Source organism: Schistocerca cancellata, chromosome 1, assembly GCF_023864275.1.
Source record: "Schistocerca cancellata isolate TAMUIC-IGC-003103 chromosome 1, iqSchCanc2.1, whole genome shotgun sequence".
Classification (NCBI taxonomy): domain Eukaryota; kingdom Metazoa; phylum Arthropoda; class Insecta; order Orthoptera; family Acrididae; genus Schistocerca; species Schistocerca cancellata.
The window spans coordinates 524,033,881-524,059,031 of record NC_064626.1 but is presented as its reverse complement, the minus strand read 5'-3'; the positions used below and the strand labels follow the sequence as shown (position 1 = coordinate 524,059,031).

General features: G+C 39.9%; 1 protein-coding gene across 1 annotated transcript in view; it reads left to right on the top strand.

The window, feature by feature from the left end:
• The window catches only part of LOC126179242 (uncharacterized), a 54,840-nt gene that overhangs the window by 11,034 nt on the left and 18,655 nt on the right, over nt 1-25,151 (top strand). The window contains exon 2 of the mRNA XM_049924593.1: nt 20,813-22,619. Within this exon, the coding sequence (XP_049780550.1) occupies nt 20,813-22,619 (1,807 nt within the window). The remainder of the gene's footprint in view (nt 1-20,812; nt 22,620-25,151) is intronic.

Sequence of the window (25,151 nt, the reverse complement as noted above, 5' to 3'; positions counted from 1 at the left end):
GTTGAAATTGTACCATCCAGGTAACTAGTGTGTGCAATGTGTACAATGTTCTTTATCTGCATACCCACTCTAGAACAAATGCTTCATTGTGTGTACTACCAAGTGAACTTGGTATACGAAAGACAACAATATTAATTTTATATGAATAACAAATTTTACTCTCCATAGAAGTATATCATTCCATAACAAAGAGCACACCAGTAGCATGGTATAGGGCCTGCTAATGAAATAAGGAGAGTTATAAATGTAATTGGTTTTTGAAGGATTAAATTTTTATTGTGTGTAAGTTGAAAGTCCAAGAATGGTCACTGGAGGAGCAACACAAAATTATATTATGAATAGTACCTAATGTCCTTAATTACAAGTAAAGCATTGTTGACGCCTGGCCTGGAAACTTGGCATGATCTCTCACAGCAGATTGCCAGATGGTGTCATAATCTCATTAACAGTATGTTAGAGAGCTCAGATTTTTGTGAGTGCATGGGCCGGAAACATTTGTAATTTTAGACACCAACTATAAAAAGGACACTGGTAACTAAATCAGTTGTGTAGGAAATAATAAAATAGAAAAACAAAATATTCACAGCATTTGGTGAAGAGTTCTCGAGATTCCAGCCGAGTGACGGTGTCTTCAAACTGCGACGTTTCGATGAGTGACATACTCATCATCTTCTGGCGAAGTGCTGAGACTTTGCAGATGCCGGTCCCTTTATACCTGCGGCGTGCCCCCCACCACCTGGCTGCGGGAGGCTGGATCTAGAAGAGCCGGCGGGCAGGGTGGAGGGGGAAGCGGGTGCGCCGTTTGTGTCTCTGTCAGAGCATTCCAGTTGTGTCTCATGAGCTGGACGGTTCTTCGTGCATTCACAGCGCATTGCAGCTATTGCTGGATTCCAGGCCACACTAAGTTGATAACCTATGTCCCTGTTCACAAGATTCTCGTGGACCCGTATTTCTGTCAATTTTTTAATGACGCTGTCCCAATAGCTCCTGGCACGGCACAGCATCCTGGTGTTCTCGATGTCAAAGGTGTGGTTTTCTTTGATACTATGTTCAGCTATAGCAGATTTCTCTGTCTGTCCAAGTTGGATGTGTCTGATGTGTTCCTCGCACCTTTTCAAGATGCAGTGCTGCATTTTTTATGGTGTACTGTACACCACATTCGCAGGCAATGCTATATATGCCAGGTGTGTTGAGTTTGAGTGGGTCATTAGCTGAGCCCAGCAGCTCTTTCGTCTTCGGCGGTGGTCGAAAGACAGTATTTATGTTTGATTTTCTCAGTAGCCTCCTGATTTTGGCTGACAGGGGCCCCAAATATGGCAGGAAGGCGAGTCTCTTGTTATCTTCTTCTTCTTCTTCTTCTTCTTCTTCTTCTTCTTCCTTTTCCCAAAATTTATCAGCCTGTCTCCTCTTGAAGGCCCTACCAATCTGTGTTTCCTTGTACCTTTTTTTCCGAAATACCTCTCTTAGATGGTGTAATTCATCTAAGAAGCTTTCTTTGTCACAAATGACGCATGCCCTGTGTGCCCAGGTGGTCAGTACTGAATGATGTTGCGCCAGATGTTGACAGCTGGTTGCATGGAGGTACAGGTCTGTGTGCACCTTCTTTCTATACACTGAATGGCCCAGCGTGCCATTCACCTTCTTTGTAATCAGTATGACCAGGAATGGAATACAGCCATTCTCCTCTACTTTCATTGTGAAGGTGATATTCTCATGTATGCTGTTTAGGTGGTCCATAAACTCCTCCAGTACCTGCCTGCCATGCTGCCAAATCACGAAAGCATCGACGACATTGCGGAAGAAGTGCCTGGGTTTAAGGTGAGCAGTTTGAAGGACCACCTCCTCAAAGTGTTCCATATAAAGATATGTGATACCTGGAGCAAGAGGAGATCCTGTGGCCACTCCATCCACTTGTTCATAATGCTCTCCATTGCACTTGAAGTAGGTGGTCGTAAGTGCATATTCAAAGAGCCTCACTGTTTCAGGCTCTAAGTGGTGATCAAGGAGTGCCAAGGCATCTTGTAGAGGTACTTCCATGAACAAGCAGGTGACGTCGAAGCTCATGAGTAGGTCATCTCTCTGTATTTGGATGTCCTTCAGTATTTCACAAAATCTGCAGGGTTTTTCACGTGATGACTGCCCAATATTCACAAAGAAGGGGTACCTCTACGGCTGATTCTGGACACTATCAACTTAACAAGTCATATAGTATAACCAATCACTGCATTACCAGCCTCAGTCTTGGGCCAGGGAAGGTGGATTGACCATTTATACCATTTGGAGCAGATCGCACAACACTATGACTTTCTTTGCATTAAGAAGTGTATCATGAAGTAAGTGAGGACATTTCTCTGCACAGTATCTGAAGTTTTGTTTATTGATAAAATCAGAGAGGTGGAAGTGTGTCTCATCACTTGACCACAAGTTGTTAACTTTGGCATCATTTTCTTAGAGAATTCTGAGCAAATTTCACAGAACTGGATTTGTAGTCTGTATTAAGAGATTGCACAATCCAAATTTTGTAAAGATTTTCACATTTGCGGAGACAGAATACTTCTTCTCTTATTATAAGGTGTAGGACATGTCCGGCTGTTGAACAGATGATTTGTTTTCAGGAGTCCCAACAATTCTTACACTCCTGTATTCTTTTTGAGCTGTCAGCAGTTCACTTCAAATTGCTTATTCACATTTGATTTACTGAATTATCTGGTAGAAAAGGCTGGTTATGTGATATATGTTAAAATGGCATTGAATGGCACATCGTGTTTTCATCAAATTCTCACCATTTTGATAATATACTTTCACTGTGTAACCATGTTGCACAACTTACCAATGATCCATTGCAACTTAACAGTAGGCTGTGCATTCTGTGGCAACCAGTGACCTTCATCCCCAGCACATCACTACTGTTTCTCTCCATCAAAGTATTCCTATTTCCTGTCAGAGCATTTAGAAGCAGGTTTACCATCACTGCAGTGCTGTTGAACACCAACAGCCAGGAGCCATATATACTGCACATGTGACATTGTCTGTGGGTGCTTTCCTGAGCTACATCCTTAGCAACTTACATCCTGGATTCCACAGGGAGTGAGAAACATTTCATTTATCAGTTATTCAGTTTGTGCAAGCGTCTGGTCTCCTCAGGGTTTTATTTTTATTTGTAATGTGGGATAAAGCTTATGTTAGTGCCAATATTTTTTAACTTCTGCTTGATTGCTTCACAAGTACCTATAGAAACACTATTCGTATCAATAATTTGAGCCATAAACCTTATTCATCATTTCTCTCATTCACAACATGCTGAATATCAGTGACATACTTACACAATCGTAGCAACAATCAGAACCAGTTAATCATGGCTTTGAATAGTAGAGCTTTCTGATATTTGGCTGGAATGCTTTAGAGGAGCCTGCATACAAATATGTGAACAGTAGGTGTTACTGTGTATTCAGTATTTTTCTTTGTTTTCCTTAGCATTTGATGCTGTGTCAACCTGTTGAATTTGTTTTACTAAAATCTAATAATCTCACATAAGGATTATGAAACTTTCCTATGTTGTTGTTGTAGTCTTCAGTCCAGAGACTGGTTTGATGCAGCTCTCCATGCTACTGTATCCTGTACAAGCTTCTTCATCTCTGAATAACTACCACAACCTACATCTTCCTGGATCTGTTTAGTGTATTCATGCCTTGGTCTCCCTCTACAATTTTTACCCGCCATACTTTCCTCCAATACTAAATTGATGATCCCTTGAGGCCTCGGAATGTGTCCTACCAACCAATCCCTTCTTCTAGTCAAGTTGTGCCACAAATTCCTCTTCTCCCCAGTTCAATTCATTACCTCCTCATTAATTATGTGATCTACCCACTTAATCTTCAGCAATCTTCTGTAGCACCACATTTCGAAAGCTTCTATTCTCCTCTTGTCTATAGTATTTGTCGCCCATGTTTCACTTCCATACATGGCTACACTCTATACAAATACTTTCAGAAGAGGTTTCCTGACACTTAAATCTGTACTAAATGTTAACCAATTTCTCTGCTTCAGAAATGCTTTCCTTGCCAATTGCCAGACTCACATTTTATGTCCTCTCTTCTTCGACCATCATCAGTTATTTTACTCCTCAAATAGCAAAACTCATTTACTACTTTAAGTGTCTCATTTCCTACTCTAATTCCCTCAGCATCATCTGATTTAATTCGACTGCAATCCATTATCCCCGTTCTACTTTTGTTGATGTTTATCTTATATCCTCCTTTCAAGACACTGTCTATTCTGTTCAACTGCTCCTCCTGGTTCTTTGCTGTCTCCGTTAGAATTCCAATGTTGTTGGCAAACCTCAATGTTTTTATTTCTTCTCGATGAAGTTTAATTCCTACTCCAAATTTTTCTTTTGTTTCCTTTACTGCTCACTCAGTATACAGATTGAATAACATTGGAGATAGGCTACAACCCTGTCTCACTCCCTCCTCAACCACTACTTCCCTTTCATGCCCTCGACACTTATAACTGCCATCTGGTTACTGTACAAATTATAAATAGCCTTTCGCTCCCTATGTTTTACCCCTGCCACCTTCAGAATTTGAAAGAAAGTATTCCAGTTAACATTGTCAAAAGCTTTATCTAAGTCTAAAAATGTTAGAAACGTAGGTTTGCCTTTCCTTGATCTATCTTCTAAGACAAGTCGTACGGTCAGTATTGCCTCACGTGTTCCAACATTTCTACGGAATCCAAACTGATCTTCTCTGAGGTGGGCTTCTACCAGTTTTTTCCATTTGTCTGTAAAGAGTTCGAGTTAGTATTTTCAGCCATGACTTATTAAACTGATTGTTTCGTAATTTTCACACCTGTCAACACTTTCCTTCGTTGAGAATGGAATTATTATATTCTTCTCGAAGTCTGGGGGTATTTCACCTGTTTCATACGTCTTGCTCACCAGATAGTTAAGTTTTGTCAGGGTTGACTCTTCCAAGGCTGTCAGTAGTTCTAATGGAATATTGTCCACCCCCGGGGAGTTATTTCAACTTGTTCTGTCAAACTCTTCACACAGTATCATTCTCCCATTTCATCTTCGTCTACGTCCTCTTCCATTTCCATAATATTGCCCTCAGCTACATTGCCCTTGTATAGACCCTCTATGTACTCCTTCCACCTTTCTGCCTTCCCTTCTTTGCTTAGAACTGGTTTTCCATCTGAGCTCTTGATTATTCATACAAGTGGTTCTCTCCTCTGCAAAGGCCTCTTTAATTTTCCTGTAGGAAGTGTCTATCTTACCCCTAGTGATATATGCCTCTACATCTTTACATTTGTCCTGTAGCCATACCTGCTTAGTCATTTTGCACTTCCTGTTGATCTCATTTTTGAGACGTTTGTATTCCTTTTTGCCTGCTTCATTTACTGCATTTTATATTTTCTTCCTTCATCAGTTAATTCAATATCTCTTCTGTTATCCAAAGATTTCTACTAGCCCTCGTCTTTTTACCTACTTGATCCTCTGCTGCCTTCACTATTTCATCTCTCAAAGCTACCCATTCTCCTTTTACTGTATTTCGTTTTTCCATTCTTGTCAATCGTTCCCTAATGCTCTCTCTGAAACTCTTTACATACTCTAGTTCTAGGCCCTATCTCCTTTAATTCCCACCTTTTTGCAGTTTCTTCAGTTTTAATCTGCAGTTCATAACTAACCAATAGACTGTGGTCAGAGTCCACATCTGCCCATGGAAATGTCTTACAATTTAAAACTTGTCTTACCATTATACAATCTATCTGAAACCTTCCAGTGTCTCTAGGCCTCTTCCACGTATACAACCTTCTTTCAAGATTCTTAAACCAAATTATACTCTGTGCAAAATTCTAGCAGGCAGCTTTCTCTTTCATTCCTTACCCCATTCCATATTCACCAACTACTTTTCCTTCTCTTGCTTTTCCTGATATCTAGTTCCAGTCCACGTGACTATTAAATTTTCGTCTCCCTTCACTGTTTGAATAATTTCTTGTATCTTATCATTCATTTTTTCAATCTCTTCATCATCTGCAGAGCTATTTGGCATATAAACTTGTACTACTGTGGTAGGTGTGGGCTTAGTGTCTATCTTGGCTACAATAATGCATTAACTATGCTGTTCATAGTAGCTTACCAGCTCTCCTATATTTTTATTCATTATTAAACCTACTCCTGCATTACCCCTATTTGATTTTGTATTTGTAACCGTGTATTCACCTTACCAGAAGTCTTGTTCCTCCTGCCACTGAACTTCACTAATTCCAACTATATCTAGCTTTAACCTATCCATTTTCCCTTTTTAAATTTTCTAACTTACCTGCTCGATTAAGGGATCTGACATTCCACACTCCGATCCGTAGAACGACAGTTTTCTTTCTCTCTATAATGGCGTCCTCTTGAGTAGTACCCGCCCAGAGATCTGAATGGGGGACTATTTTACCTCTGAAATATTGTATTCAAGAGAATGCCATTATCATTTAACCATACAGTAAAGCTGCATGCCCTCGGGAAAAATTACGGCTGTAGTTTCCCTTTGTTTTCAGCTGTTCTCACTATCAGCACAGCAAGGCTTTTTTTGGTGATGTTATGAGGCCAGATCAGTCAGTCATCCAGAATCCAGAATGAGATTTTCACTCTGCAGCGGAGTGTGTGCTGATATGAAACTTCCTGGCAGATTAAAACTGTGTGCCGGACCGAGACTCAAACTCTGGACCTTTGCCTTTCGCGGGCAAGTGCTCTACCAACTGAGCTACCCAAGCACGACTCACGCCCCGTCCTCGCAGCTTTACTTCTGCCAGTACCTCGCCTCCTAGCCTCCTACCTTCCAAACTTTACAGAAGCTCTCCTGCGAAACTTGCAGAACTAGCACTCCTGAAAGAAAGGATATTGCGGAGACATGGCTTAGCCACAGCCTAGGGGGTGTTTCCAGAATGAGATTTTCACTCCGCTGCAGGGCTGGGCATTGAGTGGTACAGACTGCAGGAAATGGAAAGGCAGGGAGCAAGTGGTTCAGCAGTAGCTTAAATGAAAAATATTAAGTTTCATCAATTGGGGTGCTATGGTCTCAATAATAAATGTATTACATTTACCTGGTGCAAAAAGCTGTTGTGTGTGTTCTTATCATAATCCTAGACAGTGCTTGGGCTTCAGTTTCTATGCATAACATTCATAAATGAAGGGAAAAAAAGAGTTCATAAACAATTCAAGTGTGTTTCTACTGGAGTTCAAGATTTCAGCTCAGTTGCAAGAAGAAATATCCACATATCCACCTGGATGTGTACTACTCCTTTCTATGTCTGGCATCTGGTAGAACACATCATGATTACACTAAAATGATTTCTAGTTTCTGTTTTTTAAAGCATTAAATGAATACTGTTTATGGCATTTCCTTGATTCCCAACTTATCTTGCTCTGAATCGGTGGAAGTCGGAAGACTTGGGATTGCTAGTGTTTTGTGTCCAGCGACTGCCAACTGTACGGATCAGATAGTGAACATATTGGATGTGCATTGTAGCAGCTACTTCATTTGAATGTTGATGTCATACTGTGCTGAAGCTTTGTATATTTCAAAATTAGTGATGAAGCAGCTCTGGACCCATTGCAGGCACTACCTGTAACTTCTCACCAGACTGGAGGGAGGGGTAGGGAGGTGGTTGTAATCCATTCCTAACACCCTCTTCTGTTAGAAAACAAAATGGTTTTACAAATAGTAGATGGGAACCCATAGAGTATATGACAAAGTAGATCATTTCAGTTCAACTCGACTCAGTTCAATTCAATTTATTGTTACAAGTTTTATCTGGACACAGGAAGCAGGTTGTACATATTCAATAATCATGTTTTAAGTTATGTACGTAGCAGTAAATTGTGACGACAGCAGCTATTGGTAATTAATATTAATGTAGAAATAAAAACAGAGCATTTGAAAAATAAGAATCAACCTTCAGGAGTTACTAGTCACCTAGCGGGTGCCTCCCCAGGTGTGTGAATAATTACAGAGGAATTTCTGTACTCACTGTCACATATAAGATATTATCAGTTTTTATTCTTGAAAGAGCACAACAAGTGCTAGAACCCAAAATCTCAGATTTCCTAGCTGGTTTCAGGCCAAACAGATTGTGCCCAGATCAAATTTTAAACCTAAAATTAATCACAAGAATAAGGAAGATGCGAGGCAAGCTTACAGTATATGTCTTTGTCGACTTCAAAAAGGCCTATGACTCAATCCACAGACCCACACTATTTAGGATTCTTGAAGAAAAAGGATTGCATTGTAAAATACAGAAAATCATTCAGTAGACATTAACAGATACAACATCCAAAGTGAAATGTATGGGAAAACTTTCAAAACCATTAGAGATAAAAACTGGGGTTAGACAAGGTGACAGATTATCGCCTTTGTTGTTCAATGCAGTTCTAGATAGAGTCATGGAAGAATGGGAAAAGACATTTGAAGAAGAAAATTGCTGGAAGCCAATTTCATTAAAAAAAAAAAAAAAAACACTGTGAATCCCCACTTAGCCTTTGCGGATGATCTCTCAATAATCGCAGGTTCTTGTGAGATGGCTATAAAACAGATAGAAACTCTAAAAGAATGCACAGAGAAAGTCGGCCTGCAGATATCATGTGAAAAGACAGTGTTTACATCAACAAATTTAGAAATTTTCAAACATGGAGAAATTAACAGAGTATCACGCTTTAAATATGTAGGAGAAATTATCTATGAAAAGTATGCACAACACAAAAGAGCACAAAAAGCTCATAAAGGTTTAGGATTAGTGCAAAACCTCTGTAATAAAAAATGTTTATCTTTAAATGCCAAAATTAGACATTACGAAACAGTAATTAAACATTCAATGTTATATGCCAGTGAAACCTTGACACTAAACAGGAAAACTGATATAGAAAATCTAAAGAAAGAAGAAAGAAAAATAATTAGGAAAATTTCGGGACCAAGATGGACCGAAAATGGATATAGACTACAGAAAACGCCCTGAATTGAAGAATATTCTAACATAGAGACAGGCATGAGGAAAAGACGCTTCAAATTCTATGGCCACATAATGAGGCTTCCCAAACATAGACTAACAAAAAGAATAGGAAAATATGTAGATATCCTCATCAATGGAGGAGAATAGATCCAAAATGTTAAAAAAGACTTGGAATTAGCCAAAATCACCAAAGAAGAAATAGACGTAACAAACCATTTTAGAATAAAAGTAGAAAAATGAGAGGTTAAACCAGAGACAAAAGCCTGAAAAACTGGAACGAAATGGAGTGAAGAAAGAAGAACTAAATTCTCGCAAACAATGAAAAACTGATGGTGGGCAAATAAAAGGAACAAGGAGAATGGAAAATGAAACATCTTTACTTAGCGTCTTCCACTCTGGGAGCTTTGCGACTACTACTACTACTACTACTACTACTGCTAATAATAATAATAATAATAATAATTATCAATTTTTAAAAAAACCATCACATAAATCAAAGTAACCCAGGTTCCAAGTGAATAACTTCAATCTTACATTAACAACAAGAATACCACCACCACCACCAGCAGAAGCAATGTTACTAGAGATATTACTGGTAACATAAAATAAAAGAAATCGACTCAGGTTCCAAGTGAATAACTTCCATCTTACATTACTAAATATGTTATTGGTAGCCTCAAAAGAACTTTAGGATTGCTGGCTGACTACAACTATACCTAATACTCAACCTATTGTTGCTGCACTATTCTATATCACCAACACTGTGTATGCCTCAGCAATCCTCGAGTCTGCGGATACCTGTGTGGGTAACCATAGCATTGTTTTTTTGTTTTTATTTTCTTTTTTTTTCTTATATGTATTTGAAGGTCATCTTAATTACATTTACATGTGCCTATCATTACCTATAACTGAAGAAACGCTTCTTCTGACCTGTTGACATTATTTTGATATTCAAAGCATCCACTTGATCTGATAGACTGGAAATGAAGCGGTTGCCTTTTAGATATCTGATTACCTGAAAATGGGGCACCTAAGAACAACATGATCAGCAGAACCTGCCTCTGCAGATTCACAGATTGATATTTAACTACATCCCACTTGATGAAAATGTTTGGGCTATGGACCGTGACCTGTTAACAGGTGCACCATACCTTGAATAGTGCAATATAGCGCAGTTTGAGTCTATTCCTGATGCTTGGGAGTACGCTGTAAACATGCCTTATAGTGCTCCTAGTGCCCCAATCAGACTGCTATTCATCTAGATTTCAGGTTTGTAAAGGTCTTTTATCAGTAACATGCTTTCCTGTGATCTCGTACACAAAATCATATTCCTCATGTCCTGTAACGTACAACGATATGCACCAGACATATCCCGAGGATCCTCAATAAACCCTCCAGAGGTGTAATGTGAAAGGCACTGGTGAGCCTCAACCACTGAATTCATAGCAGTATTGTTTTGTAGCTTCCTAGTCTAAGCCAATGCACCCAGTCACTGGCAGTGAAGCCCACAATGGCATTGAAGACAGCTTCTTGGTATGACCCCAACACATGCAGTGGTAATTTATAGTCAGCCAGTGCTGGCATGGGCAATCTTATGTCTAATTTGGGCCACTTTTTGAGTAACACATTTTGTGCATTCTAGGAAGTTTCCTTTCTGGTCTAGTAGACTGCCTAAATGTCTACATACAGTTTCACCGGTATTCTGTCAAGCCTCAGTGAAGAATTTCTGGCAAGAGAAAGTTTTACATTTAGAAGTATGTATGTGGTTTTATGAACAGTTGTAGTGAGTTTGTTGTTCTTGCACCAGTGCTGCATCTGAGCAAGTACATCATTTGAATTTTCCTCAGGTCTCGCACTGGACTCTGCAGACACATCTTCTAGGATGTCATCTGCGTATGCAACACCACCTTCAGTAGCATCTGCTCCATATAATAGATGTAATAGGGATTCAATACTAAGATCCCTTTTTTTTTTTAATAGAGATGGAGCCCCTGCATGCCCACACTGGCATGATGGCCAACTCAAAAGGTCTACTGCCATCTCTGCATAAGGGTTAGTTTTCACTAAAGTGAGGTGTCACAGGATGTGGATACTGCGACGTTTGCATATGTCTGGTTAAGGTTAACCATTAATACTCACTCATCTGGAGATAGATTGGAACGAAGTCAAACGAAGGGTAGCGGTTTGAAGGGCAGAGGGAAAAAAGTGCCAAGGCAAGAGCCAAGGGGAAAAAACCTCTGTGATAGGTTGGGTGGTAAGAGCAGTAGCAGATGTCTTGCTGCCTGCGAGAGGTCGTGCAAGGGTAGACTTTGTTAGTAGTGGGTATCATGCATGTCAATACCTTTGATGTGCGGTGCTGTTGCTTGGCGGCTGCCGCTGGGTGCCGGTGGTGAACTCTCAATCAGCTTCAGCAATCTGCAACAGTTAGGTTTATAATTGTTTTTGTGTCTGATAGGTCATATATCGGAACACAGTGTAGGGTGATGTTGACGAATTGTTTGTGCATCAGTGGGCGAGCTCGTCGGTTTCCCTGCTGTGGCCTGTTGGTCAGCTCAGATAGCAGCTGGTAATTTCCAGTCAGCGTTGCTGATTGCAGGGGCTTGCCGACGTTTGTCACTTGTTGGTATATGTTAACTGCCCATAGTTGGCTATGCCCTAGATAGTAGTGTCTTTGGCCGCTTGTGCTTCCACCTATGGTTGTGATCGTAGTTTCCCAGAGTAAGGATGAAAGGATTGTTCGACTGCCTCCAGTTCCTGTATAGTCGTGTGGCGTGTTTTTTGAATGCTTCCTCTGAGGGTTTCAGGGTGGTATTCTTGGTGAAGATCCACGGTGCGTGTGTAGCGTGTAGCTTTGCTAATGATTCGTAGCACTTTGTTCTGTATAATCTGTAGGCGGCGCAGTCATGTAGGAGCTGCATATCCCCAGACGGGAGCTGCGTACGTCATCAGAGATCTAATCAGTGTCATGTATATGGACCTTGACACCCTCCTATTCAGTGTGCTTTCCCTGTTGAGCATTGGGTAGAGTTGTTTGAGCCTCACGTGTGCTGTGTTGGCAATGTATTCGATGTGGTCCCCCCATGTAAGTTTCCGGTCCAGCCAGACACCAAGATATCTGACTGTCTCTCAGAAACATATTGGGCGCGTATGTACGAGGTGCATTCAAGTTCTAAGGCCTCCGATTTTTTTCTCCGGACTGGAAAGAGATAGAAACATGCGCATTGTTTTAAAATGAGGCCGCGTTCATTGTCAATACGTCCCAGAGATGGCAGCACCGTACGGCAGATGGAATTTTACCGCCAGCGGTGAGAATGAGAACTGTTTAAGTATTTAAAATGGCGACGTTTTCCTTACTTGAACAGCGTGCAATCATTCGTTTTCTGAATTTGCGTGGTGTGAAACCAATTGAAATTCATCGACAGTTGAAGGAGTCATGTGGTGATGGAGTTATGGATGTGTCGAAAGTGTTTCCGTGGGTGCGACAGTTTAATGAAGGCAGAACATCGTGTGACAACAAACCGAAACAACCTCGGGCTCGCACAAGCCGGTCTGACGACATGATCGAGAAAGCGGAGAGAATTATTTTGGGGGATCCGAATGACTGTTGAACAGATCGCCTCCAGAGTTAGCATTTCTGTGGGTTCTGTGCACACAATCCTGCATGACGACCTGAAAATGCAAAAAGTATCATCCAGGTGGGTGCCACGAATGCTGACAGACGACCACATGGCTGCCCGTGTGGCATGTCGCCAAGCAATGTTGACGCGCAACGACAGCATGAATGGGACTTTCTTTTCGTCGGTTGTGACAATGGATGAGACGTGGATGCCATTTTTCAATCCAGAAACAAAGCGCCAGTCAGCTCAATGGAGGCACACAGATTCACCGCCACCAAAAAAATTTCGGGTAACCGCCAGTGCTGAAAAAATGATGGTGTCCATGTTCTGGGACAGCGAGGGCGTAATCCTTACCCATTGCGTTCCAAAGGGCACTACGGTAACAGGTGCATCCTACGAAAATGTTTTGAAGAACAAATTCCTTCCTGCACTGCAACAAAAACGTCCGGGAAGGGCTGCGCGTGTGCTGTTTCACCAAGACAACGCACCCGCACATCGAGCTAACGTTACGCAACAGTTTCTTCGTGATAACAACTTTGAAGTGATTCCTCATGCTCCCTACTCACCTGACCTGGCTCTCCTAGTGACTTTTGGCTTTTTCCAACAATGAAAGACACTCTCCGTGGCCCCACATTCACCAGCTGTGCTGCTATTGCCTCAGCGATTTTCCAGTGGTCAAAACAGACTCCTAAAGAAGCCTTCGCCACTGCCATGGAATCATGGCGTCAGCGTTGTGAAAAATGTGTACGTCTGCGGGGCGATTACGTCAAGAAGTAACGCCAGTTTCATCGATTTCGGGTGAGTAGTTAATTAGAAAAAAAAATCGGAGGCCTTAGAACTTGAATGCACCTCGTAGCGTTATCTGTCTACTGTGTTGATGTTTGCACAGTAGTTCCGGTCTGCGTGTAAACATATCTGCTTCGCACTTGTTGACGTTTACTTTAATACACCATTGCTCCAACCAAGGCTCGGCAGTTCTGAGCTCCCAGAATAGTGGACCACTTTATGGAGCCTTGAGAAAAGCCTTTGGTAACCTTTCTGATTACATTGTTCTGCCCCACAAGCTACTGAATACTGCACCCACTGCAATAATCTACAAAGCTCTTATACAGACATTTGGGGACCCTGAGATATCAAAAGTGTGCGAATATTGCAGTCCACCAAAGATTTTCGAATGCATCTGCCATGTCAATCGTGAGCATGACTGCGTACTTCACTATTGTATTTTCTACAATCTAAAGAGGTCTGTTAACCCTATCATCTATAGACATCCCGTTTCTGAATCCATACTGACACTAGTTTAGACCCGAGAGCTTCCTGTGCACCTATATTTGATCACAGAACAACCATTCCTGAACTTCGGCCAAGGCATTCAGTAAGTGACTAGGTCTATAGCTTTTTGGTGATGCAGATTGTTTATCTTTGCACTTTTTAATTACTAATGCTCTAGCTGTTTTCCATATCACTGGGATCCTACCTATTTGCAATGCCTCATATAGTAATGCTGTCAAATATGGTATTATCTATGGACCTACCATCCATATGATCTCAGGGTAGACACCACCCGGACCAGGTCCCTTTTCAGTTTTGAGTTAAGTCCCATAGTGCTTAGAGCCATTTCAGCCTTTTCAGTTTTGAGCATGGAAATTTCGACAGCAACTTCTTCTTGAGCGAAAGGTATCACCGATGTCTGATTGTTGTATTCATTATCTAGTTCACTTCTATGTTGTGTGTGTATTTCAGTATCTGTGTCTGTATTATCATCAGGAAGTAGGACGGTTAGCAGATATCCCGCTGACTCCATCCACCCATCATTGAGCCTTCCTCTTTACGAATTGTGGGCATGACAGAAGGGCCCTTAACTTTTTCAGTCAATAATTTATAGTCTTCCCCATATGTCAAACTGCAGTCGCCTTTGTAGAAATTTCTCCCGTGTATTCTTTTAGTTTTGTGGAGCAATTTTTTGTAGCACACCTTAGTTGCCCTGTATTCATGGAGCTAGCAGTGACCTCTGATTGCCCTAAATTTTCTTCTTGATCTTACCATTCGCCTCAGCATGGAACATTCTGGGCTCCGAGGGATTGTAGCCTGACTGTTTACCTTTTTATTAGGAATGTAAATATCTTGCGATCTTTGCAAGAGTTAGCACCCAAGTATACATGTACTGGAAGCAGTTCCATTGGAAATGCTGCAGTGTAGGTAACTAAGCCATTCCAATCTGTTTTCCTGATGTCTAACCCAATCCTGCTTTCCTCTGCTTGTCTCCTTGTGTTATTGTTATAACCGCTTTAATCAAAATTGCATCATGGTCACTAGATGTTAGGTTCTTTAATACCTGACAACTCTTAATCTTAGTTGCTGTCATGCCATTTGCTAAAGTGCCATCTACTATTCCCTCAGATGTGCTCAGCTGGCCTTCTAGATTTAAAACAATGAGGTGCAGCTCCTGTAGTGCCTCCTCTAGTATCTCACCACATTTGTCAGTTTGCATCCTGTGCCACAGAGAGGATTTTACATTTGCATCTGTTAACACAAGGAGACATGCACCTTGTCCATATAGAGCGATCACCCAGAGCTTATCTGCATAAGGTATGATGGGATGAGAATACTGCATGTATATGCTTACTACAACAAACTTTGTCAGCACATCCATCACTTCTGCTGTGACCATGTGCTTCTCACACAGCAGTGCCGTCTTTGTCACAGTGAATTTCCCAATTGTAGGGCCAATGGCAGACATTGCCTCACTGTGACCGGTTACTGTTACCATATCCACAGGAAAATGTGGGAGCTTAACAATTGTACGGCGTGGTTCTTGCAAATACACTATGTCAACATTCAGCACATCAAATAGTTTTTGTATTTCAGTCACTGCCACTTTACTTCGACTAGCATTTATCTTTAGTAATTTATCCTTTTATGTGTTTTGAGTCTGAACAAAGCACTTTGGAGAGGAGAGGGGTGGGTTGAAGAAAACTTGTTCATACATTTGCAAAGTCCACTTATAAATGGCCAAAGTCGAATGGTTCATCTATTCTCATGAATGCCTGCTGAAGGAGGTCACATAATGGTTTAAACTCTGTTGGTGAATTAATTACTCTCAAAAGAGTCCTGCCTAATGCCCCGGGTACAGGATACATAATAGATTTTATATTTAGGATGCCCAACTCTGAAAAATGTCTAAGAGCAACTTGCAGTACACTGGGATCCTCCGAATGACTTAACTGGACATTAACTTTTAAATTATTATAAATTTTGTCAGATTGCAATTGAAAATCATTTTTAGTAAGGCTCAAATTGCAAGAAATATTTTTTGTATTTGACAGAAGGATCTGATTTTCACTGCATTTCAATGTTGTGTGATTCTCGTACTCATCAGTATTATCACAGTCACCACACTCCACATTGAAACAGGGTAGGCTCTGCACATAATATCGAAGCTCCATGGGCGTCTACTCCCACTGCAGATGTGGTGTTGATGTTATCATGATCATCCCCATCTTTATCATACTCTTTGGCAGGATTTCCATGTAGATGAAGTGTTGAGTTGGATGGATGCCAAATCGAGAAGCCTCCTATTGCAGGTGTTACTGCACCAGGAACATCTCTTTCATCAGCAGCCTCCGCAGCTTCGGTTGATGCAGATGTTCCCCACAAGGTCTGTCCTTGAACAAAGTTCACGAACTTCATCTGGTGTGATTTCGCACTTGATGAGGAAGTGCCTTCTTATCTTGAGGACAGATCATTATGAGTTATACGGTCCGTGTTAAAGCTTCCCGAATGTTCAGCTACACTTGCACTAAATTTCTGTAGCTCAAGTTCATTTCTCGTGCAACACATCTTTTCCTGGGTTATTATCCATTTAAGAGCCTGTCATCTAAGTTACTTTGCAACTGCTGTCTCTAATCTTTTCTGTAGTATTATGTCATCTATGAAATGCACAATAAACTCTTTAATAATTGGTGCTCAAATGTCATCAAAATGTGACACTCGTCTTCCTGGCAGTATAATCCCAAGTTGCTGATGCCAGGCTATGGCATGATGCTAATTTCTGGCTACTGTTGACAGGTTCTTGCACCTCCTTTTCCTGTGCATCATACCTTCTGCTTCTTGCTTTACATAGATTTGATACGGAGTTGACCACTGTATTGCTTGTGTTTTAGATGGATACATAGTCTGTTCTAGCTATTTCACATTCTAAAAGCATAGCATAGGTTGCACATTCTTTCACAGGTGAGTCACAAAATGTTCCTGTTGCGACAAGGAATGTGACAGGTTTCTTGTTGATTTTTGTGCTTACACTTTTCTGGTGGCCCTCTGCTCCACAGTGGGAGCACATTCTCTCCTTACACTTACAGATATTCTTGATGTGACCTAAGTCACAGCATTTATAAAATTTGGGCATGTCAACGTACTTATTTATTCCTAAAGCATGGAAAATGACATACATGTTTTCTTTTTGGTGCAGAAGCTTACGAACATGGGAAGTAACTTTCATTATGTGACTGACATAGGTTTCATACCTTGTCTTCAAACTCCTTTTTTTGCTTATGCCCAGACAAGTTAAGCTCATAAATATCTTCGAAAAGGTCAGTGTTGTCCACTTCCTTGAGCACATTGCACACAATTAATAGATACCTCTTCTTTTTCAGTGGCTCACATTTAATGCTACATATCTGATTTGCTTCCTCTTTAAGCTTTTTACAGTAATCATCATTTTCTGTTTCCACTAGGACAGTGCTAATGTCTGGCCATATCAGTTAGATCCTAGTCTTATCCATCCTTGGATTTATTACATCAGTCAGTTTCTTCTTCACATCTGTGTTCTCAGTGGATCTAGCTGTTGTACTTAGCATTGGTTTTTGTGAAACAGCTATAATGGGATATGAAGGAATATACATACTTGCTTTTTCTGTCAAGTTGGAGCTCTCATGCTCTAGAAGCTCAACAAGGGGTTTCAGTATTCCCAAATATGATTCGGAGATTTCTTGATGTAATCTTTCATTCTCCTCTCACAGTTCTTGTATCTGTCCAAGCAACCTGGACAAAAACATGACCCGTTTGGACCCTTTCTGCATCAGTTCATTTATTACGGCAATGGGAACTTCCTTCGCTTCTTGAAGGAAATTGACGATGTTGTCGTAGCAACCATATTCAATGGTTGGTAAATATCCTGTATTACATCATCTGTCAGCATAACTGTCAAGGTGCCAGCACTCACTTTCTGTCTTATGACATTGTCTTCTCAGTTTTTACCACAAAGGAACACACTGTTTTGGCTGCATGCCTCTAGAATTTTGTTGATAAGATGCTGTTGGCTGAAGTCCCTAATGGTGCTTGCAGCTGTAGCTGACAAGGAAGTCAGCTAGTGGCCACAGATCCTGATGCAACACGGTGTCCCAGGTACTGTTGATGACGCACAGTGTAGTTATCACAACACACCTGCTGAAGTGGTGAAATATGAAGGATGCTAGACCATTCAGTCTCAAAGGGTGCACGTCGAACACAGGAAGAATGTAGATACAGGAAGCATACTAACAGTTGTAAATTGTTATAGCTGTCTTGGGAAAGTACCAGAGCTCCAAGCGCTAATAGAAAGCATCAATGCTCAAATTGTTATAGGCACTTAAAGCTGGACAAAAGCTCAGCCAAAATTTTTGCAAAGAACCCAACTGTGTTCGGAAAGGATAGGTTAAACATGGTTGGTGGTGGCGTGTTTGTTTACTGTTGGAAGTAGCTTATCTTGTCGCAAAATTGAAGTAGATAGTTCCTGTGAGTTAGTATGGGCAGAGGTCATTTTTGGCAACTGAAATAAAACAGTAATTGGATCCTTTTACCGATCTCCCAATTCAGATCATACAGTTGCCGAAATGTTCAAAGAAAACTTCAGTTTGATTTTGAACACATACCCGACTCATACGATTATAGTTGGTGGTTACTTTAATTTACCCTCAATAAGTTGGTGAAAACCCATGTTTAATTCAAAAGGTACGCATAAAACATCATCCGAAATGGTGCTAAATGCATTCTCTGAAAATTATTTTGAGCAGTTAGTTCATAGCCCACGCTAATAGTAAACGGTTGTGAAAACACGCTTGACCTCTTAGCAACAAATAATCCTGAGGTAATAACAAGCATCAGAACGGATACAGGGATTGGTGAACATGGGATGTCATAGCGAGATAAAATAAATGAAAAATATGTAGCTACTCAAAAAAGCAAATAAAAATTCACTAGATGCCTTCCTGAGAGACAATCTCTACTCCTTCCAAATTAATATTATAAGTGAAGACCAGATGTGGCTTGAATTCAAAGAAATAGTATCAGCTGCAATTGAGAGATTTATACCAAATAAATTAACAAACAATGGAGCTGATCCTCCATGGTACACAAAACGGATCAGAACACTGTTGCAGAAACAGTGAAACAAACATGCCAAATTTAAACAGATGCAAACCCCCAAGATTGGCAATCTTTCACAGAAGCTTGAAATTTAGTGCGGACTTCAATGCAAGATGCTTATAATAGTGGCCCTTTGCTGTTCCTTATGTATATAAATGATCGGGAGACAATCTGAGAGGCTGTCTTAGGTTGTTTGCAGATGACGCTGTTGTTTATCAACTAATAAAGTCATCAGAAGATCAAAACAAATTTCAAAACGATTTACAAAAGATATCTGAGTGGTGCGAAATTGGCAGTTGACCCCTAAATAATGAAAAGTGTGAGGTCGTCCACATGAGTGCTAAAAGTAATTCGTTAAACTTCAGTTACACAATAAAGCAGTCAAATCTAAAGACCGTAAATTCAACTAAATACCTAGAACTTACAGTTACGAACAACTTACATTGGAAGGAACACATAGAGAATGTTGCGGGGAACGCTAACCAAAGACTGCATTTTATTGGCAGGACACTTAGAAAATGTAACAGGTCTACTAGGGAGACTGCCTACACTACGCCTGTCTATCCCCTTCTAAAATACTGCTGCGCGGTGTGGGATCCTGACCACATAGAACTGACGGAGTACATCGAAAAAGTTCAAAGAAGGGCAGTACGTTTTGTATTATCACAAAATATGGGAGGGAGTGTCACTGAAATGATGGGCAGGGTTTGGGCTGGACATGATTAAAAGAAAGGTGTTTTTCGTTGCGAGGGAATCTTCTCGCGAAATTCCAATCATCAACTTTCTCCTCCAAATGCAAAAATATTTTGTTGTCACCGACCTACTTAGGGAGAAACAATCACCACAATAAAATAATGGAAATCAGAGCTCGTACGGAAAGGTATAGGTGCTCGTTCTTTCCACAAGCTGTACAAGATTGTAATAATAGAGAATTGTGAAGGTGATTCAATGAACCCTCTGCTAGGCTCTTAAATGCGATTTGCAGAGTATCCATGTAGATGTAGACGTAGATGTTAGCCGCTTGTTCATGTATGCTGCGAGCAAACACACTTCAAAACTCTGATGATGTTTGTTACATAGTTTACAAAGTCTTGAATCTAACCAGTAACACACTGCACTACTAAACACTTTAAGCTTATGCGGCTCCAAATATTGACTGTTTGTGGCAACTTGTTCCCAAAGAAAATACACCTAAATCAGAGCTGGTTCATGTGGGCACCATTGTGGTGTCCATCTCGACTAAAGGAGGAAGTCCTCAGTGGCAGTAGTATAGAATACATTCAAAATGAACTTGAGGAGAAAAACAGTGATGGCATAGACTTTGACAATAAAGCTAACAGAAAGAATAAGAATAGCTGGTGAAATTAATTGAAATGTTACAGAAGACAAAGTCAATTCACTTGAAAAAATAAGTGACCACAATGAACAAGAAACTACCAAGAGCCTCAGGAACCACAAGGAAAAAAGAAAAAATGACTTAGTATCGCTGGATACTCACAAGACTCTTGATTCAGAATTTTGAAAAAAAAAAAAATGTAAGAAATAACTTATCCAAAGTAGACAATGGAAACTGAAAGCATGTAATAGTCCAAAATATTTTAGGGATATTTATTACTTTACAGCTGCTTCTCAATACCAGTTATATAAGCTTTCTTTTTTAAGTTGCAATTTTTTAAGCTGCAATTTCTAAAATGATTATAATGTTACAAAATCTGTTCTCAATTAGTTTAACTTTCTTATCACTTTGTGAACATTTTGAATAAATAATCCTAGAACTATTTTTTATTATTTTGTTACAGAGTCTTGAAAGCCTTTCACTTCCACGGTAGGGAGAGCTGTTCCACAACTGACCATCTTACAAAGAGCAATAAAGAAGTAGAGTATCTGGGACAAGAGATTCACCCTGAGCAAGAATCCAGAAAAAATAACAAGACTGACAGTTCAGAGAATTTTGACTCTCAAGATTTGTACCAGAATGAGAAGATCAACAACTCTTGTGTGTCCCATATAGGTAAAGCATCATTTCATGAAGCCCGAGGCAAGAAGAGAAAACGTGAAGAAATTGATAAGAGCAAGTTTACCAACAGTGTAAATGTTTTACAACAGGATCTTGAACCTGAAATTCACTATCAAAAAAAATGTAAACGAAAGAAAGAAAGAGTAAAAAAGGAAGTCCTCAATGGCGGTAGTATAGAACCCCTTCAAGATGAGCTTGAGAAGAAAAACAGTGATGGCATACGTTTTGACAATAAAGCTAACAGAAAGAAAAAGAGAAACAAAGCTGTTGAAATTAATGGAGATGTTACAGAGGACAAAGTTGTATCTGAGGTGGTGTGCCACAATTCGCCTGAAAACATAAGTGACCACGATGAACAAGAAACTGCCAAAGGCCTCAAGAAACATAAGAAAAAAAGAAAAAGTGACTTAGCATCACTGGATGCCCACAAGAGTCTTGATTCAGAACATCTACATCCCACAGACCTGAAAAAACGTAATAAAAAACTCAACCAAAGTGATGCAGAAACAGATGTGGCACAAGACCAAAGTTTATCATTAAGTTGTGAATTCACATCTGACACGACATTTTTAACTAGTTGTTCTAAAGGAGCTCAAAAGTGCAAAAATGGATCTTCATTAACATGCCAAAATATTGATGGTGTAGTGAATAGTGGCATAGAAGACTGTGACAGTAAAGACTATGGAGGTTCAGATTTTGTAGACAGAGCTGTAAGTAGTACTCCAAATTTTATTGGTGGGTGTAAGATTAGAGAAGTTGCAGACTTTCTGTCGCAGGACAGTACCAGTATTTATGATTCTGCCCTGGGAAACCACCTAGACAATGTCACCAACACAACCATTGGCACAAAGCCTAAGCGTAAGAGGGTCCGTGTAAGGAAACACAGAAAGAGAAATGGAATCCAGAATGACAGTGTTGTTGCATTACCATCTGTGGTCGTACAACATACAGTTCCACAGTATAGTATTCCACCAAGGAAACACATAAGATTTGATGATGCAATGGGTGAAAATTTAAAAGAAAGTACAAGCAATAAAGAGGTACCTTTGAGTAATGATATGGATATGAGAAATAATACAACTGAAGAAACCTGTGACTCTAAAGCATCACCAAATGTCAATGATGAGAGTACACATGATCTGACTCCAGAAACTGAAGTTACGGACTGTCCCACGAAAAATAGCTTTGAATATTGTACACCTGAAAACTGTATAATTAAAAGTGATAGTACATCTTTGCCAAACCAAATTCCTTTACATCAGCAGTGGGCATTAAACACTGCTGATCTGAATATGAACACAAAGGAATCTTTACAGAAGCTCTTAATTCTTGGAAAACAGAATTCAGTTCCTGTTGTATTTGAACGAAAAAGTCAGTGCAACAGTTCTGGATCTGCATCAGAATCCTTAATGCCGGTCTCAAAACAGAACAGCAACAAAAATTCTGAAGGAACAAGTGATTTTCAGAGTACACAAGTAGTGGATCAGGCTGATATGACATGCCTGAAAATGAATCCTTATGCTATTGATCCACTTCATTATCCTCAACTGGAAGGAAAACCAAAAAAGAATGATATAATTGCTTTTAAGGTCAGTACACTGTAAAAATAGTTTTTGTATTTCCTTAACACCCATCTGATCTTTGTGTTGCTTTTGTGTAGGATGTTTCCAGTTACATCTGAGAGGAATTAATAGAACACAATGCATTTTGCACATGATTTTTTAGAAGTGTTTTTATGTTCTTACTGTCTTGTTAGAAAATCTATGTTGATAAATGACTGTGTATTGTTTAGCACAGATATTGGTTTCCAGGAATATGTAAAATGTCCAACCCAACCAGGACTTCATCCTGTGCCTCTTGTAACTACCACTTATATGATTATGAAGACAATGTGTTGTTGTATATAAGTGCCAACACTGTGAACATTGTTGCTGCTGTAACAATTTTAAATGATATAACAAATATGAATGACAGTCATTGTTTTCTATCATGATGGGCATAAAACTGAGTTCTTAAACTAAGCCCTAAGAAGTCGCAGGTCATTCTCACACCTCACTGAAAGTTGATCAACAGACATTTTTGTGAATCAGTACCTCCAATACTTCTCAGTGGCATCCAATTATCACTTTAAAAAACAGTAAAAGATGTTTGCATAATCTTGGATGAGTGTCTAAATTGGAAAGAACAAATGGTTGCAGCTTGCAGTAAATCTCTCTCCTGCCTATATGCAATCCAAAACTTTAGAAAAATATTTCTGTTTCAAATTAAACAAAAATTAGTCCAAGTATTTAGTCGTACAAAACTTTTAATAATGTGATGTAGTTCAACGTAGCAAAAATGGTGATAACTCCAGATGACTTGAGCTAGCAATGAATGCTTGCGTAAGATACCGGTATGTATGCAACATTCTGTTGTTTGATCACATCAGCCCTTCTGTACTCAGGTTGATGCAACCAGCTAGACAACATGGTCTCCATGTGCAGTATTTACTTCATTGGTTTCTTAGTCACAGGTGTGCTCAACACCTCTCCTCACATACTAAATACTTATCATTACACGCAGTACTAGATTGGATACATCCAGCATCTTGCATAACACTAAATCTTTCACTATCTCCATCTTCTTCTTCATTTCCTCATACAATTGTGAAACAAATTACCCTCTAACTTTCTTCTTGTCCAAAACACTTTCTGCTCTCAAGTATAGAGTAAAGCTTTATCATTTATCATCGGCATAGCTTCCCTTTTTATGCTTTTCTCATCGCTTTCAATTTCTGTTTTCTTCTTTCCATCTCAACAGCTAATCTTACCCTACTATTTCTCTGTTTTCGTCCATCCAGTCAACTTCTTCTCCACATGTATTCCTTCTATTCTGTTATTATATGTTTCTGTTTAGATGTGCCTACTCATGTTTCACAATAACATAATGAGGGAATTGGAAATGAAGTCCCATGCTTCTTGACAGAGGGTAGGGGAATGATGCGGGAGACCCGCACCGCCATACTAGGCGAGGTCCTAATGGAGGTGGATGGCCATTGCCTTCCTCCGACCATAATGGGGGTGAATGATGATGATGAAGATGACGCAACAACGCCCAGTCATCTCAGGGCAGGTGAAAATCCCTGACCCCGCTGGGAATCGAACCCAGGACCCTGTGCTTGGGAAGTGAGAATGCTATCGCAAGACCACGAACTGTGGACAATGAGGGAATTGCTTAACGTTAATAAGGCTGACATTTATTATATTCCTTGTATTCATTACTACATGTATTGTTATTAGCTGCTACTACTACTACTACTACTACTACTACTACTACATTGCCTGTATGCACTGATGATCCAAAACATTATGACCTGTGTATACACCAGATTTTGAGCACCAAGTACTACAGGATATTGAGATGAACCTTTGTACAAACCCGCCAACCTGGTGCATGCCAAAGTATGATTATGTGTATCCTGCATGACATTGCATTCCGTGAAGGCCATCTTGAACATCTGTGTGATGTAGACGTGATGCAGCTCTGTACTGTCTTCTGGGATGATTTGTTGTTGTTGCTTGCACACCATTAATTTTTGGATACATGTTCATAGGACTTTTTTCCTGCATTTCCAGTCAGGAAACTGTTCCTGCGGTTTGTCGGTTTTATTAGTGTTCACCCTGTATAAGGGCAACAGAATGACTGTGGTGAGTACAAATAATAGCATAAAAATGCAAAAAAGTATAAATGGAAAAGTATGAAACTGGGGTAACTTTGCATGCAAAACCAAAAAAGTGCACAATATACAACGTACAAGTGCAAATAAACTTAGAGGTGAGGGATGCATAAATGCGGTTGCACTGTATTTAAATTTTATGGTTATTTCTGTATTAGCTCTGAATTTGTTCCTTTGAAATTTCTAAAACCATTGGGGTAAATCACAATAAAAAACTCAGCAAGTTGGTGAAGAGAATCTAAGAGACTGGAGGCATACCATCAGACTTTCAGAAAAATATCATCCACACAATTCTGAAGATAGTAACAACAGATAAATGCAGTAACTATTGCACAGTCAGCTTAACAACTCATGCAGCTAAGTTGCTGACAAAATAATATACAGAAGAATGGAAAAGGCAATTGAG